General features: G+C 35.8%; 1 protein-coding gene across 1 annotated transcript in view; it reads right to left on the bottom strand.

Moving 5' to 3' along the window:
- Positions 1–19,427, bottom strand: part of LOC149807090 (lipoxygenase homology domain-containing protein 1-like) — a 276,859-nt gene that overhangs the window by 67,054 nt on the left and 190,378 nt on the right. Inside the window, exons 44-48 of the mRNA XM_089961784.1 lie at positions 15,593–15,719; positions 13,468–13,625; positions 13,115–13,263; positions 2,733–2,851; positions 587–750 (exon numbers count right to left, since the gene is read on the bottom strand). Of these exons, the coding sequence (XP_089817910.1) occupies positions 587–750; positions 2,733–2,851; positions 13,115–13,263; positions 13,468–13,625; positions 15,593–15,719 (717 nt within the window). The remainder of the gene's footprint in view (positions 1–586; positions 751–2,732; positions 2,852–13,114; positions 13,264–13,467; positions 13,626–15,592; positions 15,720–19,427) is intronic.

The following is a 19,427-nucleotide window of genomic DNA, read 5'->3' as shown; positions in this document are numbered from 1 at the left end:
TTCATTGGCTATGCCCATGAAAACATAAAACTTGTAAAGACCTGCATCAAATGGCCACTTCTAAGTATGTGTATTTTTATCCCTGCCTACCTTGTGGGAAGGAAACGCTGTTAAAATCAACCTAGATCATCATCATTTTCTCATAACCAACAAGCATGTATGCCTTATGTATCATTACCATCTAATTTTAAGGGTCAAACCCATCTTAACAATGGTTTTTAAAGTGTTTTCATGGGCATAGCCATATAGGGTGAGAGAATGAACCTACAGACAACTCTTCAAGAATGTATATACAATTGATAAGGACAATGAATAGGTCTTCATCAATGTGTGCTTTTTATGAGGACCATTAACTTCAAGAAATTTACATAATTATAATTTGTTTTAGCACATAGTGTGTGTGTAAGGCTGAATATGGTCATTGCATTTTTGAGCAAGTAGCATTTGAGTGATTGGCAAAAAAGATAATTTGTGAGACTGAAATAGTTTTTAGTGAGCTTACTTAAACCACAATAACTCTATACCAGTGCTGAACACTTACAAAAAATCAAATGCTCTTTTGAATAATTCTCAAAGATGTACTTACAAGGAAGGTGTCTTTTTGACCAATTTGAAATGGGTTTTCACTGCTTGACATTAGTGGTAGTGGTCTACTCTCCCTTTTGTTTCCACAGAAGATAACAACTGGGTCAACTTTATCTGAGAATTCCTTTATTCCCCCTGTCACAGTTTCAATTTTCCAGGAACCATCTGTAAATGGGAATTCAATTAACACTGAAAAGTTATAAAATATGCAAGTCATACATGTGTCTGAGTTAATTAGCATTTCAGCCATGACATTCATCCTAAAGTGAGTCATTCTGGGGGACTCCATATCCTACAGTGAGTCATTCTAGGGATTCCATATCCTATAGTGAGTCATTCTGGGGATTTCACATCCTACAGTGAGTCATTCTGGGGATTTCACATCATACAGTGAGTCATTCTGGTGATTCTACATCCTACAATTAGTCATTCTGGTGATTCCGCATCCTAAAATCCATCATTCTGGGGATTCCACATCCTAAAGTCAGTCATTCTGGGGATTCCACATCCTACAGTTAGTCATTCTGGTGCTTATGTATCCTACAGTGAGTCATTCTGGTGATTCCACATCCTACATTGAGTTATTCTTGCGATTCCACATCCTACATTGAGTTATTCTTGCGATTCCACATCCTACAGTGAGTTATTCTGGTGATTCCACATCCTACATTGAGTTATTCTTGCGATTCCACATCCTACATTGAGTTATTCTTGCGATTCCACATCCTACAGTGAGTCATTCTGGTGATTTCACATCCTATAATCAGTCATTCTGGTGAGTTCACATCCTAAGGTCAGTTATTCTGGTGATTCAGTATCATAAAGTCAGTCATTCTAGAGATTCCACATCCTACAGTGAGTCATTCTAGAGATTCCACATCCTACAGTTAGTCACTCTGTTGATTTTGTATCCTACAGTGAGTACTTCTGGTGATTCCACATCCTACAGTGAGTCATTCTGGTGATTCCACATCCTATAATTAGTCATTGTGGAGATTCTACATCCTACAGTTAGTCATTCTGGTGATTCCACATCTTACAGTCAGTCATTCTGGTGATTCCACATCCTTCAGTGAGTCATTCTGGTGATTTCACATCTTATAATCAATCATTTTGGTGATTCCACATCCTACAGTCAATCATTCTAGCAATTTCACACACTATAATCAGTCATTCTGTTGATTCCACATTTGACACTTAGTCATTGTGGAGATTCCACATCCTACAATTAGTCATTCTAGGTGATTCGACATCCATCAATCAGTCATTCTGGTGATTCTACATCCTACAGTTAGTCATTCTGGGGAGTCTACATCCATTCTATTGCAATTTATCTGGTATTGCCAACAGTAATACCTATGGTGACATCATATGGCAGTGAGAAGGAACAAAGAAATGCCAAAGAAATACTTCAATATGTTATTGCTTAATCAATAGGTAGAATGTATGGACTTGATTTTACTTTTTTTCAGAAACACTGAATATTTGCCCATTAGTCTATCTATTGAACCATATATAGTATAGACTGATATCAATTCAGTGATTTAAAGTTTTTTTTATAACTGTAATGGGTAAAAGATCATATCTCACCATTAAAACAAAAAAATGTAGAATCTGTAAATCTAAAGAATAATTTTGACCCCCTTTTGGGAAATATAATTTACAAATTTGAGTCAATCATCAATCTTAAACAATCATCACACATTTTTATTTTCTTCAGGTTAAACTAATTAAAGATTTGCATATTCCATCAACAATGCTGATTCTATTTATAGACAATGACTGTATTCATTTTTCTCATACTTTTGTGCTGCATGTAATCAAAAATATGCATCACCCTCTGGTCATAAATCTGTGAATGATCTATCAAAGAAACTCTTAAGTGACTGAATCAGAAACATGCTCAACAATTTCAGAATAAGAGCATGCTACAATCATGAAGCATAGAATGGATGCACTTGATGCACATTTCTAAGCAAGACTAAAACTCTCAACCTCCATGATTAAAATTATTTGTCAGATACAGAAGATGTCCACATTAAAGGTAGGGAAAAAAATAAAATATTCCTATGAATTCTGATGAAGTTTGTTATGTCAAGACATCAGTGACATGTATTATTCAAAAGCACCTCACCCCACCAACATACCAGAAGATCTTAGACTCAGAATGTGGTCTACAGGTACAGCAACATTACTCTCCAATGTCGCTGTGAGGTGAAGGGTCACCTCTATCTCTTCTTTCTGTTTCTCCTTGGCACCTATCCATCTGAAAATTTCAATTCAAGCATGAATAATTTACAGTGAATATGCTAAGATGGTCCAATATCTACTTTATAATAATATTCCTATAAATTTTCTTTTTGTAATAATGGGGGTGGGTGGGAACATAATAGAAGTTTGAATGATTTTTAATTGGCTTAATACAACCATGCTTCATAAGAAATTCGCTCACAAATGATTCAGTTTTTTTTCTCATAAGAAATAAAAAAGACAAAATTTGATAAATGGATGACTCAATGAACAACATAAAATGGACATAAAGTTGATGTGGTCCTATGGCCTAATGTAAATATTAATGAGTCCTTATTTTCAAGGGATATAACTGATTTACTCAGATATAAGCTAATGTCATCTGAGGTTCTCATTGCATATAATATTCTGTACAATATTTATACAAATTCTGTACATGTACAAAATATTCATACAAATTCTGTAAATATAAAGAATATTTATACAAATTCTGTACATATACAAAATATTTATACATTTTCTGTACAAATACAAAATATTTATACAAATTCTGCACATATACAAAATATTTATACAAATTCTGTACATATACAAAATATTTATACAAATTCTGTACATATACAAAATATTCATACAAATTCTGTACAAATACAAAATATTTATACAAATTCTGTACAAATACAAAACATTTATACAAATTCTGTATATATACAAAATATTCATACAAATTCTGTACATATACAAAATATTTATACAAATTCTGTACATATACAAAATATTTATACAAATTCTGTACAGATACACAACATTTATAAAAATTCTATACACAACATTTATACAAATTCTATACACAGTATTTATAAAAATTATGTGTGTGTGTGTGATTAGGATTTTTAACGTAGCTTTAAAAAATTTTCAGTCATATCGCTACGAAGTCTGCAGTGTGGCAGTTTATAGTGATGTCTAGCAATGGGGCATCATGCCGCAGACATGTAATATGATGTCCCATCCAGTCACATTATCCTAACACCAGGCCGACCAGTCCTAACACTAACCTCTTAATGCCAAGCGCCTAGCAAGGCAGCTATTAGTACCATTTTTGTAAGACTTTGGTATGACTTGGCCAGGGTTCAAACCCACGACCTCCCGCTTCAGAGGTGGATGCTCTAACCACTAGGCCACCGGAGCAGTCTATAAAAATTATATACACAATATTTATAAAAATTCTATATACAACATTTATACAAATATACACACAATATTTTTTAAAAGTTTGGAACATATACACATTATTTTTATTTAAAAAAATGAATTACATCACTATTTTATTTTAGTATGCATAGATAACTAACAAACTTGTTTATAATGCCCTCGCTAATCTGTTGCTTGCTTTACCAAAGTTTGCAGTGATACATGCTTTACCAAAGTTTGCAGTGATACATTTGAAACAATTTGCAATAATATTCACATATTTTGTCTTTTCTCTTGTTTCACTTACATTCTGTCCCCAAGTCCAAATTTAGTGTTCTATTTAAGTGCAAGTGCCAACCTTGTTTATTAGTACAAATGACATGGAATTGTATATGCTGCAAAGTACTATCAATAAAGAATTATATGGTGACTGTAAATTCTTGAAAAATGACTCACTGCAAACAATAATGAAGGGTTTGGCTCTAGTAGTTTATGAGTGCTATTCTAGTTATTATGGTCGCTTTTGCTTACCATATATACACATTCTGATGCTGTGAGGGAGGCAACTCAAACTATACTGAAGCATGAATTTGTGAGTACTGCCTGTCAACATAATTTATATTAAGATCTGTAAATCACTTCAGTTACTTAACATTTTTGGGTTAATATCCACTGATATTAAAATCCATTGCACAAAAATCTGTCAATTGGGTCAGTAATTTCATTTTTGACCCAAGCATTTGCACAAAGTAAGCAAGATCAGTTCAAGATGCCACAAAGAAACAAAAAGGTAATTTAATATCCCTTTATTTTAAAAAAATGAAACCATCATGACATGCTGGCCATAAAAAGACTTTCATATGTTTGGTTTTAAGATTATCAACCACATGTTTACATTTAAATCTCACCACAAGAAATGACAACAAATTAAGATTTCTTAAGTTCTATATTATAGATGGTTATTATTTGCAATCTAACATGAATGGAAATGTGTGATAAATGGAAAATTCCTATCAGGTGTAATATGATGTTCCCTTTTAAAACTTTTGGACTAAGATAGGCTTCTCCAATAATACTTACCCAATCATAATAAATTAAGAGTAGAACCACTACAACACAAGCTTTCAAGCTTATTTTAAGCAAAATAAAGTGCCAAAAGTCTGCCCACATGGAAGAAAGTCAGATAAGAATTATCTCCCCTTGGATAGAGTGATTCACACTAAATCACATCCATACTGTTGGAGAGGATATTCATAATCTGTCAAGTTTTAAGATATAACTGCAGTTAGGATGGGGGCATGTGCCCATATTATGAATGAATAAGTATTATCAAAGAAAAAACTTTTGTACTCCAATTGTTACCCAATCTAATAAATTAGGAGAATAGGTATGAGGTAGAAGGAGTTATATCCCCTTACTCTGGATAAGTTCCCATCTCCGGTCACCTAATGGATGTGAAGAGGCTTTAAATCTTGTGAGAGATATGGTCTAAAGTCAGTATAAAAGATATGTGTCAATGAAACCAATTGGGACAACTACTGCTATGGAATTGCAGATTGTCCAAGTGACCAACAAGGCATTAGTATCTTATAGATTCTGCCAACTGTAACCAGAACAATCAGGAAGCAGGTTTTGTGCAAGACATTAGTAACTGAGGTCTTAAAAATAAAATAAAAAAAGATCACTTTATTCAGCCATGTCAGAACTTTATAGATTCTGCCAATTGTAACCAGAACAACCAGGAAGCAGGTTTTGTGCAAGACATTAGTAACTGAGGTCTTAAAAATAAATTTAAAAAAGATCACTTTATTCAACCATGTCAAAACCCACAGTAAATTCAGTTTCGAAAAGATGATCAAAATCTACAGTCAAGAATCAAAATTCACCAGAAGTCTGATAGATATTTGTTTTGGCATGCATCTTCTCTTACATGATGATGAAATTTATATGAAATCATGGAATGGTAGCCATCTACAGTGATCAGGGTTGACTTCTTGTCATTAAAGGTGAATGTTAGCTACTTGTGGTATTTGATATATAATGAAGTGATGCATACCTGCCGAGTACATGCAATGTGAAAAGTGCAATTGTTAACTTCCAAACCTCTAAATATAATCAGGTTATAAAAGCATAAATCTTGATAACCATATGAAAAAACAAAAGAGAAAGAGAGACCTTTATTAACACTACAATATATACCAGAAACCAGTGTAAAATCTAAATAGGTGTGTTTAATGTACATGGAAAAGTAATACCACCAGACAATTTATACAGGCAATAGTCATACAAGCAATTAAAAGGTAAGGTGGTCAGAGATAAAAACAACTACTGCAGAGATTATTTAATTGGTCAACAAGACCTGGGGTGATTTTGTTATAAGATCTGTGAGCACGGCTCAGACATGATTTTGGTCTTCCATAAAAAAAAGCTGAAAAAATTTTAAGGAGCGTTTGGGGGTCCTCCCCCAATGGGGTATTGAAGGACTGCGCCCCTGATCTAGGGATCCATGAGGCTGAAGGCCCCCAACCAAAAACACATTTTACACTCATAAAAAATTGCTCCTGGTGCAACTTATGATCATAAAATAAACCAAAATAATCATTTGAAAAACTAATAAACTTACCAAAAATGTTCAACCTGACTTCAATAATTTCACAATATTTATAGTAACATGAATTTGTTCTCCAATTCTATTGATGCTGAAGTTATTTCATGTGCATGTCAGTGTTCACATCATAATTAAGTCACAATAATTTGTAAATTTTTGCAGCAAATATATTATACTTTTCTCTTTTCATAACAAATCTGTAAAATAAATACCAAAGTACATCAACTATATACAAATAATCCCATACATTCACTTGTCTTTTCTCCAATGGACACAACCTGTTGATATGCTAGTCGAGCTCTTTTTGTGGCTTTGGCAAAGATTTCTTTAGCCTTCCTTTTTGTCACACTGACTATTTTGGCTCAATGTGCAGTCATTTCCTTTCCTTCTCAATGAGAGCCTTTTTCCTTTCAAGCTGGTGCTTGGCGACATGCAGTGTGCATATTCTATTCTTTCATTTAAGAAATCTTTCTGCTTAAAGTAATTAACTGCACTTTTTCCAAATGCCTTCTGAGCTTCAGTGTTTTTGTATGCAGCTTCTTTTGTAGGTGCTATTCCAAACTCTTCCAACCATGATTACCGTAATTCAGATCTTTATTGTAGAGGTCACAAAATGCTAGTCCTCCAGTGCTCAGTTTTCTTATAAACTGACCAACTAAATTTCCGTCAACTTTTTGGTCCAGCCATTCCCATTTGTTTTTTTAAACCTTTATTTAAACTTTTCATGTCACAGTCTCCCTCAACAACTCCGGGACACCATGGTTTGCAAGCACTGTTTCTTCTTTCCATTGCCATCATTTTCCATTACACAAAGATTCATTGGATGAATTTAAACCTTCAACCAATCAGAATACTCTTTACAAGAGTGGTGTGCTAATTAATATATGAAACAAATAGTTTACAAGGGTCATTGTGGAATGGGAGCGGACAGACCATTTTTAAAAAACTGGATTGGAGATAATATAAAAAACGGACTATATCAAGAAAAATCTCATTCAAGTCAGAAGAAAAGCAGAATTCCACTTTAAAGCAGAGAAAAATCAAGTCTGATTGCTGTATGAGAGCACACTAGATTCATTTACACAGGTAAAGTACAGGGAAGTGGAACAACCTACAGTAATTCATTTAAGCTAGGTATATCAAAGAGATGAATCCTGAAGAAACTAAAGTTACCTTGAATGATAATGTTAAATATTACAGGCTAGTTTTGTGATCAGTGGCAACATCTCTCTGAAGTGGATTTTACTCCATGTATAAAATACAAAACATGATTTTGCTAGTTGGAATAGTGTGGAAGTAAAATTAATGTTTTAAGGCACAATGTTAAAATGTATCTGTGATTGGGGGATGAAGAGCCATCTCTGAAGTGAACAAAGCCCTGCAAAACAAAATTTCAGAACTCCTAGTTGATAGAGACTGACTTTTTGAAGCAATGCAGCAAATAGGAACATTTTATACTTTCGACATGCCGCAAACATCATCTCTAAATCAGTCATTCTTGAGCAATGTATATGTTGTCCACAGATACAATACATTCAGCCTTCATCAGGGTAAATACACCAGCCTTCATCAGGGTAAATACACCAGCCTGCATCAGGGTAAATACCCCAGGCTTCATCAGGGCAAATACCCCAGGCTTCATCAGAGTAAATACCCCAGGCTTCATCAGGGTAAATACACAAACCTTCATCAGGGTAAATACACCAGCCTTCATCAGGTAAATACACAAGCCTTCATCAGGATAAATACACCAGCCTTCATCAGGGTAAATACCCCAGAATTCATCCGGGCAAATACACCAGGCTTCATCAGGGTAAAAACACCAGCCCTCATCTGGGTAAATACCCCAGGCTTCATCAGGGTAAATACACCAGGCTTCATCAGGGTAAATACACCAGCCTTCATCAAGGTAAATACACTGGGCTTCATCAGTGTAAATACACCAGGCTTAATTAGGGTAAATACACCAGGCTTCATCAGGGTAAATACACCAGCCTTCATCAGGGTAAATACACCAGCCTTCACCATGGCAAATATACCAGCCCTCATCAGGGCAAATACACCAGGCTTCATCAGGGTAAATACACTAGCCTTCATTAGGGTGAATACACTAGGTTTCATCAGGGTAAATACCCCAGCCTTCATCAGGGCAAATACACCAGCCCTCATCAGGGCAAATACACAAGCCTTCATCAGGGTGAATACACCAACCCTCATCAGGGTGAATACACCAGTCTTCAACAAGGTAAATACACCAGCCTTCATCAGGACCAATACACCTGCCTTCATCAGGGTAAATGCACCAGCCTTCACCATGGCAAATACACCAGCCTTCATCAGGGTAAAGACATCAGCCTTCATTAGGGTAAATAGACCAGCCTTCATAAGGTTAAAGACACAATCCTTCACCATGGCAAATACATCAGTCCTCATCAAGATAAATACACCAGCCTTCATCAGGGTAAATACACCAGGCTTCATCAGGGTAAATACACCAGACTTTTTCAGGGTATAAACACCAGGCTTCATCAGGGCAAATACACCAGGCTTCATCAGGGTAAATACACCAGACTTCATCAGGGTAAATACACCAGGTTTCATCAGGGCAAGCCTTTATCAGGGTAAATACACCAGCTTTCATTAGGGTAAATAGACCAGCCTTCATAAGGTTAAAGACACCATCCTTAACCATGGCAAATACATCAGTCCTCATCAAGATAAATACTCCAGCCATCATCAGGGTAAATACACCAGCCTTCATCAGGGTGAATACACCAGCCCTCATCAGGGTGAATACACCAGCCTTCATCAGAGCAAATACACAAGCCTTCATCAACGTAAATACACCAGCCTTGATTAGGGTGAATACACCAGCCCTCATCAGGGTGAATACACCAGCCTTCTTCAGAGCAAATACACAAGCCTTCATCAAGGTAAATACATCAGCCTTCATCAGGGTAAATACACCAGGCTTCATCAGGGTAAATACCCCAGCCTTCATCAGGGTAAATACACAAGCCTTCATCAGGGTAAATACACCAGCCTTCATCAGGGTAAATACACAAGCCTTGATCAGGGTGAATACACCAGCCTTCATCAAGTTGAATACACCAGCCTTCATCTGGGTGAATAAACCAGCCCTCATCAGGGTTAATACACCAGCCTTCATCAGAGCAAATACACTAGCCTTCATCAGGGAAAATACACCAGCTTTCATCAGGGTGCATACACCAGCCTTCATCAGGGTAAATAAACCAGTCTTTATCAGGGTAAATACACCAGGCTTCATCAGGGCAAATACACCAGCCTTCATCAGGGCAAACACACCAGGCTTCATCAGGGCAAATACACCAGCCTACATTAGGGTAAATACACCAGGCTTCATCAGGGTAAATATACCAGGTTTCCTTAGGTCAAATACACCAGCCCTCATCAGGGTGAATACATCAGGCTTCATTAGGGTAAATACACCAGCCTTTATCAGGATAAATACCCCAAGCTTCATCAGGGCAAATACACCAGGCTTCATCAGGGCAAATACACCAGCCTTCATCACGGTAAATACACCAGCATTTGACAGGGTGAATGTGAGAAGAGCCTTATCAATCCTCAAGAAAAAAGAAGATATACATAGTAGCATCAATAAGCTTCAGACTCCTAATCCAAGGGTCACAGGTACAACAGACACACCCTGTAGAGGCCAGGCTAGCTGCCTTGGTGTGTCCATGGGAAAAGCACAATAGTTCCCATTTCCTAGGCTTGACATATCCAATCATGTGTTAAACATGCCACTAAAACCATCAAAACAAAATCATAAAAAATTTAAAAGATCATTCGGAAAGTTTGAGCAACTATCCAGACTCTAATGAGCATAAAGATAATGGTAGTGACAGTTGCATCACCTTCAAATCCACAAAAATGTTACTGTGAGCAGCAAAGGCTGCAAGATAATACTGTCTTCCACAACAGATTTTATAGACAGAAACTTTTTGTATATTTTGTACTTAATAGCTGTATAGTTGTGAGCATGTGTGCACATCTATGTGTCTGTTTGTGTATTCTTGATATATGACAATGCTATATCTATGGTATTGTTTGTTTGTAACTATTAAATGTTTCAATAAGAACATATATAGTATTTTCTATATTTAATTTCTAGTCATTTGCTACAGCTTTATATATTTAGATAACTTATTCTCAGTAGTACAATGCTGCTTATTGGTCATGCTCACTGACTCCCATTGGCACAAGACTTTTTAGTCTCCCCAAAACATTCAAGAAGGTTGACAGGTATGGTGATGTGTTTCTTCTTGAGCCACTTTAAGAAACCCTCCACTATGATTTCAAACTGGCTTTCTTGTCCTAGCGATACTGTCCATTATGAGAACTGTTTCCAGTGTGGTCATGCTGGATATTTACCAGGCATGTACTGTTCAATAATTCCAGGATCATTTGAAACCCCTGCATCTGCATCGCTTGAACAGGTGAGGAAAAAATCAAGATTTTAATGACAATTTGGTTGTTAAGTTTAACACATCATTTATCTTTGGTTTATTCCACTTGAGTGGAGCCATCAGGATAAGATGGTACTCTGTTTCCCTTACTTCTGCAAGACTTTGAGGATCAGAAGGATTCAATGAAGGTATAAGCAAACAGACCATTCCAGTACATGGAAGAAGCACTGACTGCCCATGCTTTTTTATCTAGGACTTCAGGGACAAAGGTGATAAGATTACTATTTGATTTTGAAGCAAAATATGTTTGGGTGCTTGATTTCAGAGGGCACAAATTTATCTGAATATAATAGGGCAAACTGAGTTAGCTGTTTACCTTTGGACACTACTAGTACTTTGAAAGTCTACCTGGGATGTGGCGGACTGAAATGTGACTTTGTTGTTGATGACATGATCATAGACAATCTCATACCGGATGTTACATGTCTGGGGATTGATGTCCCAGTGCAAGACATCACTATAAACTGTCACACTGCAGACATTGTAGCAATATGACTAAAAAAATTGGTAAAGCTACATTAAAAATCCAAAATCTCTCTCTCTCTCTCTCTCTCTCTCTCTCTCTCACACACACACACACACACACACACACACACACACACACACACACACACACACACACACACACACACACACACACACACACACACACACACACACACACACACACACACACACACACACACACATTAACGTCTTATGATATGGTAATGTATTTGAAGAAGCAAAAGCACAACAAAATAATGCTAAAAAGGAAAGTTCACATTGATACAATGGGTATTCATTTAAAATAATTCCTAATACCATTTCATTAAATGTTGAAAATCATTTGAATTCATCCCATTCTAGATGTGTCATAACTTACACTGGAGGGGGCTCCCATTGTTGGAACCCTATCAAAATCATAAAATGCCTTAAAAAAGGTATATGTTACATATTGCCCCTCCCCATGTAACAAATACTGTAAATCATAAAAACAAACTTTGGATCAGTAGATTACTAAATTCGAAGAACAATAAACCTTTCATACACCAGACAGTCATATAAACTTTAAATACCATTATAATTGGTTGAGTCAATATAGCACATCTCCATCTAGATAAAAGACATTAGTCTTGTATATATATATATATATATATATATTACTGGAAGATCCAATCAAACAATTCCAATGTCAGCAAGTTGTCAGAATTGCAATATTAACACACTGCAATAATATCCATATGTCACAGTGACACCACATTCCATTATATTACTGACCACTGATTTACTAACCATTCAGTCAATGTCTGTATCATACTTGGTATCATACTAGAGGCCTTTCTTGAGACTACTGCCCAGGAAAATTTAATAAACGTAGCGATATATCTCAGAGATTTATATGAGAAGACATTCATTTCATGGATCTCTGAAAGTCTCTGTTCAACTTATTCACATAGCTGAGAGAGTTTAATGTTATACATGGCAAGGCGATTGAATACTGCACTTCTGACAGCCTAAGTCAAAATTCATTGACACTGACAATCTGCAGTTGTTTGCTTGGAAATAAAAGTATTTCCATAAAGATTACAATCTGCTGTCTCCATGCAGGAATTTTGTTTGCTCAGAAACAAAAGTATTTCCATAAAGATGTCAAAAGCAATTGATATAAAGATTCTGAATTTATCAAATCAACATTGCTAATTGCAAGATCTTTAATTGACTGAAAACAACACCAGTAGAGTTAACTTCAACCCTAAGAAATGGACAGTTTTATTGCAAAATATTTTTTTTGTCAACAAGTTTTAGGTAGTTTTACTGCAAATTATTTTCACTGTCCCCAAGCTTTTAGGACATAAAAATTGCATATATTTTGTGGGCATTAAAAAGCATGGGGTAAAGATGGTAGCCATATTTTGTAAATAAAAAAGATGGAAATAAAACTATAAGTGAACACTATTTTCAGTAAAACTGACATTCAACTTACTTTTCATGAAGGAAGATATGTTCCGTTGCTTCATACTGTGACTTTTTGACAATGATTTTCTCCAGTAGCCATGGCGTGCCAGGACCCTTAGCCACAACAATCTTCTCCAACTGTCCCAAGTCGACAGCTTCAACAATGAATGTATCCACCTGCAATCAATGGTACAAAACTGATAAGAGATTCAAAGCTGAGAAAACAGTTCCTCAGAGAAAAGACGTTCTTTTCTACTGTCAATCACACATTGTCAGCTGATTATGTTTATCACTGTTACTGGGCTAAAATTTCTCATGTCAACTTAAGTGTATAAGAGTTCGGAGTTAATAAATAACGTTTAGTATAATAACATGACTTACCTGTCCAGTATCAAATTTTTTGATGCCCTTTAAGTTTCTGATCAGGTGTCGCCTGCCAGAGTCTGACTTAGAGCCATACATGGTAATAAACACATTGGAATTAGTACCAGCATTCACCTCTGCCTCACTAGTGTGTACCATCACAAAGTACTGCAGGACTGAAAAAAAAGTTATTACATTAGTATCCAAAGGGTTAAAGTCAGACTCATTTGTCTGACAGAATACTATTTTTTAAATAACAGGGTGCTTCTCTTGAAGAAAAAAACCTCCTGATCTGCAACCAACTGCTTTCTGTAGCCAGAATACCTTGGCACCAATGAGTTTGTGTTTAAAAGTACCTCTCTAAGATGGCAACCCTCTAATGTGGCCAGTGAAATGTACCCCTTATAAGGGGGCAGGTACATGGGTTTGCTTATGTAAATCTCATGAATATTTGTTGATTTCCAAATACAACATACTGACATCTGTTCCAACATGTGAAATGTCACCCAACTTTAATCCATACAAAGAGGTAAGTAATCCAATTACTGATGTGTTTTTCAGATGTCAGGTTTTGTCCCTTTGATAATTACCACCGATAATTATCTAGATAACAAAAAGCTAATGGCTGAGAAGCACAGCATTCAACTCAAGTCAGCATGACATCTGGTCACAATAAAGTCAAAATAACATGTAAGCCACGGCGTTGTTGTCATTGTTGTAAGGTTTAACCCCATTTTTCAGCACAAGATAGGCTATACATGGCAGTCAATATAACTGGTGGAGAAAGAACTCTGGAAAACCCCGTGAAGAACCACCGCCACTTGAGAAGATACTGGCAAGATTTCTCACATACCCACATTAGCTGAGTAAGCCATTGTGACTCCCTCCCATAGACAACAAAATATTATACATAAACACCCACATTTGTATTTCTGTATGTAATGCTTGCCAAACAAGAGGTCATGAGTACAAAACCTGTAGTGGCATCAAAACTTTTTTATACTTTTTTTTGTGTTTGTATCTTCAAACTTTCTTTTAAACTCACTCATCGCAATTTTTTTAAAACAATTGGGTTACTTTTTTTAAAATTCCTGCCCTAGGAAACACAATTGACCTAGTATATATGATTGGGTACCAGACTAAAACCAACTATCATAATAAACTGAATTCCTTTGCAAACAAAGAACATCACGCTCCTTACAGCTCTTGCAGTAAGAAGCATGACAGCATTTCATGTCAGAACTACAAACTGACTATAAAGGAACAAGTTGTTGCAGAAAATTGCAAAATGTCATCAGACATTCTCACTTTAAAAAAATATGAAAGCACTTATTTTAAATAAACAAGGTGAGAGTCCACTGATCACCGCTTAGAAATTTAACACCAGAAAAATTCAAGTGAACATAAACAGTTATACATTATACAGCAAGCTTTATTTCACTGATATGACTTTAAAACTGATATATTAAATACTGATATGGATTAGGGATTTTTTTCAAATTTTATATATTTATACATATAAACACATTTTTTCTTATGTGATCACTCCTATTTACATGGACTGCCATTAACATCTTAAGTATTCGTAACAACCTAATGAACAAACCCCAATTTCAACAACAAAAGTCTTGAAGTTCAGGCTAAATTTATGACATTTGATTGGTCAAGTTTAAGTCTAGACATACACTTAAACATAAACACCTTAAGCTTGAATAAGTCTAAGTCTAGACATAAGTACTGTTGTGACTTAATTACATGTTTGCCTGATTTTTACCAGCAGCTATGCAGGGCTATGAGAAACAATAGTTCTTTTTTTACTGGATCATTAAATTTCATTTCTCTAATCTGAAAGGTCTGTTACAGTGTAAACTTTCTTAAAAGACCAACTATAGAAAAGGTGGTCTCTGAAGACAGGTAGTCATATTATTTATGTTTTTAAGCATTTAAAGCATGAAGAGTAAACTTTAATCTTGTCATCATTAAAGCTAGACCATCCCTTAAGTGACATGGTCATTAGCAAGTATGTAGATTGACTATATTCTTTACTACCACTCTGCCAAAGTCTCCACGGTCTTAATTGGATGTATTTTATATGCTATTATGATATTATGTACTTTCTGAGAAATGGATTCTGCATACTTACTTGGGTCATAAGGTTTTCCATGTATGACAACAGGTACTTCTTTGCGGATGTCCCCACCCACTTCACCTACCCAACGACTTAAGTCAAACTTCAAAATGTCCTTGGATTTCTGCTCTTCAAGGATAACCTACAAAATGAAAGTATTAAGAAAAATCTAATTCAGTTTTAAGTTCAAGTTCAATAGTAAACAATGAAAAGCAGTGGTTGCACAAATCTGACCATTAACATAGCATATTAGTAAAATGTTTGCTTCACAAGTTGATAATCTCTGGTTTTATCCACATGCCCAGCATGTGTAAGGATAAGTTGTATTCTATAATGATCATTTATTTTTCTCCTCAGATTTTAATATGGTCTCCACTCATAAGAACAAATAATGAGTAAATGAGATACATTTTTTTTTACATTGTCCGTGTAATAGGTTGACCATTGGGTTTGGGAACCACCCCAAGGTCACCTTACAATCTAGGGACAATAAATGTAATGTAGGAAAAAATAATGCACACATATGCAAGCACATGTGCACACATTCATATAATACACAATCTCCTTTTAGACAAATACAAATATACATCGTCTAGGTGACAGAGACTTTATAATATTATAGCCCTTTGTTTACCATCAAATGAGATTCAATGAAATATTTTTGGGTTAGCCATTAACTTATAATACAAACAAAATAACACACTGTACACTATAACATGATGCTACTAAATACACATCTGAATTATAACACATCATTCAAAGTTATAGGTGGAATAATGGTTCCCACTGTTCCCAAATCAACATAAATGCTTCTTTCTTTTCCAATTTGATTGCAATATATTTTTCTATATTATAGTGGTCTTTAAGAGAAGTTTTCAATCAATTTAATCTAAGCATATCCCCTTACATTTTACATATGTAAATGTAGTATTTGACTAGAAGAAAACATAAATAAAAAGATGCTCATATATTCCATCTCTACTTGTATCTCCCAATATAACAGACTTGCACTTGGCACAATATCTATGTTCACTTTATTCCGAATACAGTGGGACACATCATTCTGCAGCCTGATTATCATATTACATTCCCAAAACAAATGCAGTATTGATTCCAGGGCCTTTGTACAAAAAGTACATTTATCACCATTGGAAAATTTTATTTTTATTAAGAAATGAATTCATTGGTAAAATTATATGAGTAATACAAAAATGAAACCATTGTAATAATTGAGTTTCTTGTTATTTTATAACTTAAGCATATTTGGCAGGCTATATATATATTTTTTATTACATCAGTCTTTAGAATTTGTGCACAATCTGAGGAAAATGCAGTTCTAGACTGAGGAACAAAAACTTAATTTAACAGAGGTTATTTGCTTGAATGAAGTGAAAAACGGATATATTTCATTGAGTGGGTGAAAATGCTTAAGCTTATGAAATATATCTATTATTCACTCATAGCAAGCAAATTTTCTTTTTTATGTTATGCTCAAATGTATTGGCTAGCAAGATGTACTGTGTATAGTCTGTATAACACACTGAAGTAACAGTAATGAATCCCATGTGATGTCCATAGTTTACCATTACCAAATGTCTTGGCTAGCAAGATGTACTGTGTATAGTCTGTATAACACACTAAAGTAACAGTAATGAATCCCATGTGATGTCCACAGTTTACCATTTAAGTTCTGTAATGTTTTGTGATTATTTAAAAAGAAAATGTACAGTTGCATAATTCTCATTCCAAATACAAAGTAAAATAACATATTAAGAAAAAAATTATAAGTGCCTTGTTAGATTAGAACTGGAGTCTGCTTTTGAATCTCACACATATCTTGTTATTAATGTGTCAGTGAAATTATTTCTTGTAATTCACTCCAGTAAATCACTTTCATTTTACTTGAAAAATCCAGTAATTCACTGGCTAGCATAATATAAAATGCATGTTTACACAATCTAAAATATATGGAATGATCGACAGGTGGACCATATATATGATTCATTAAAGCATAATAAGAACTAATTGAGAGGTAGTCTCAAACTCTTTAATTAACAACTATTTAGCATTATAAAACATTACATAAGTATACATCTTTGGCATTCCTTGGGTCTCATCCTTAGCTGCACGAGGTAGTTGTGGTAGGATGGTACAGAAGCAGGCAGTAACTACGAGGCAGAATCGCCAGTATGACTGATGTCAGGGCCAAATGGCCAACATGCCCTATATATGAGGCAGAATTGCCAGTATGACTGATGTCCAGGCAGAATTTCCTATGTTTTGAGGTGGACTCGCCAGTATGACTGACTGACATAACTGTTAAGGCAGAATTGCCGCTGTATTGAGGCAGAGTCACCACAACTTGTTATGTCTGTAAGTTGAGTGGATTGGGGACAGAATGCCCGATGATGCAATAGTGGCAAATACCACTGGAGAAGATATGGCAAGAGCAGCCTATTAGTATGAAGGGTCTGGAGATAGTGGAATTGGTATACTGGTGGAAAGTTAATCATAAGACCTGCAGGTGAAGGGTGAGCCAGATGTAACAGATCTGCAGGTGGTGGTTGGGGCGGTGGAGGATATGAAAACAAAAACAGACCACTCTCAATGCTGATTGCTTGTAAAGTGAATGACTGCTGTCAGCTACCTCAGCACAGCAGACCCTTGTCTCTGATTGGCTGATCGCTAATCCAACTTAGTGTGCGTGTCCACTGAACTGACCTTGAACTGACCCACATCACGGGCCCTGGCTGGACTTTATTCTTTGTGTAAACATCATTTAATTACATTAAACACCTATTTACTAGTTATTATTAACATATTTAGAGTCCCTAGGAGAGAGGTAAAGGTGAGCAGACAATGAAGTCCTCTTAAACAGTCTTGCTTTGAGAGACAGCATGGATCATAAGAACCTGTTTGGAAGTAACACAACTGTCCCTTGATTAATGAAAAGGACACTCATCCCCATGTAAATGAAATTTTGAAAAAGGATCAGATCAGACTTCTCCTTGTAAAGAAGTGTAATGGATCAGATCAGACTTCTCCTTTTAAGGAAGCATAAAGGATCAGAGCAGACTTCTCCTTGTAAGGAAGCATAAAGGATCAGAGCAGACTTCTCCTTGTAAGGAAGCATAAAGGATCAGATCAGATTTCTCCTTGTAAGAAACCATAAAGGATCAGATCAGACTTCTCTTTGTAAAGAAGTGTAAAGGATCAGATCAGATTTCTCCTTTTAAGGAACTAGGCCTAGATGAGTCACCATCTCCCATAAAAGGCAGCTGCAAATAGGTTGGTATGGGAAGCTATAGTAGCATAGAAGCCTTGAGTTTTACAGCCTCTAGAGACTTGATGGTGGTACATGCCCAGGTTTCCACTAGCATCTTCACCTGAAAGTACCCAAGCCCAGTGTGGAAGGCTTGAGGGACCAAGGACATTCCCTCTTCTGCTTGATCACCTACTGGCTTGGGACAATTTCTGCAACAGCTTCTTGGCTATTACCAAGTGTGGGTGCAACTGAAGGTCCTTTTTTGCTACATGGCACCACTGATAAAGGCTCTCCAAACCAAAACAGCTCCTGGTGTCTGAACACAGATCTGGAAGAAGCCAGCAGCAAACCTTATTAACCAACCTGTCCAAAGTTCAAACTTTACTTCTCTTCCATCACCTGACTTAATGGGTGGGACATCAGTGAGGATCCCATGGGAGGAGAAGAACACCAAAGAACACAGTTTTCAAGGACCAACATTTGAGTGTAATAAAACTGAGAGTTCATCATCTGGTCTCCACTCTCAAGGCATGACAGGATTATCCATTCTAAATTTCCTCCTTGATGGGAACCTTATAAATTTTT

Source organism: Sinohyriopsis cumingii, chromosome 1 (genome assembly GCF_028554795.1).
Source record: "Sinohyriopsis cumingii isolate HCF-2022 chromosome 1, ASM2855479v2, whole genome shotgun sequence".
NCBI classification, from domain to species: Eukaryota; Metazoa; Mollusca; class Bivalvia; order Unionida; family Unionidae; genus Sinohyriopsis; species Sinohyriopsis cumingii.
Note: the sequence above shows the minus strand (reverse complement) of the source record. Positions and strands in the feature narration are given on the sequence as shown.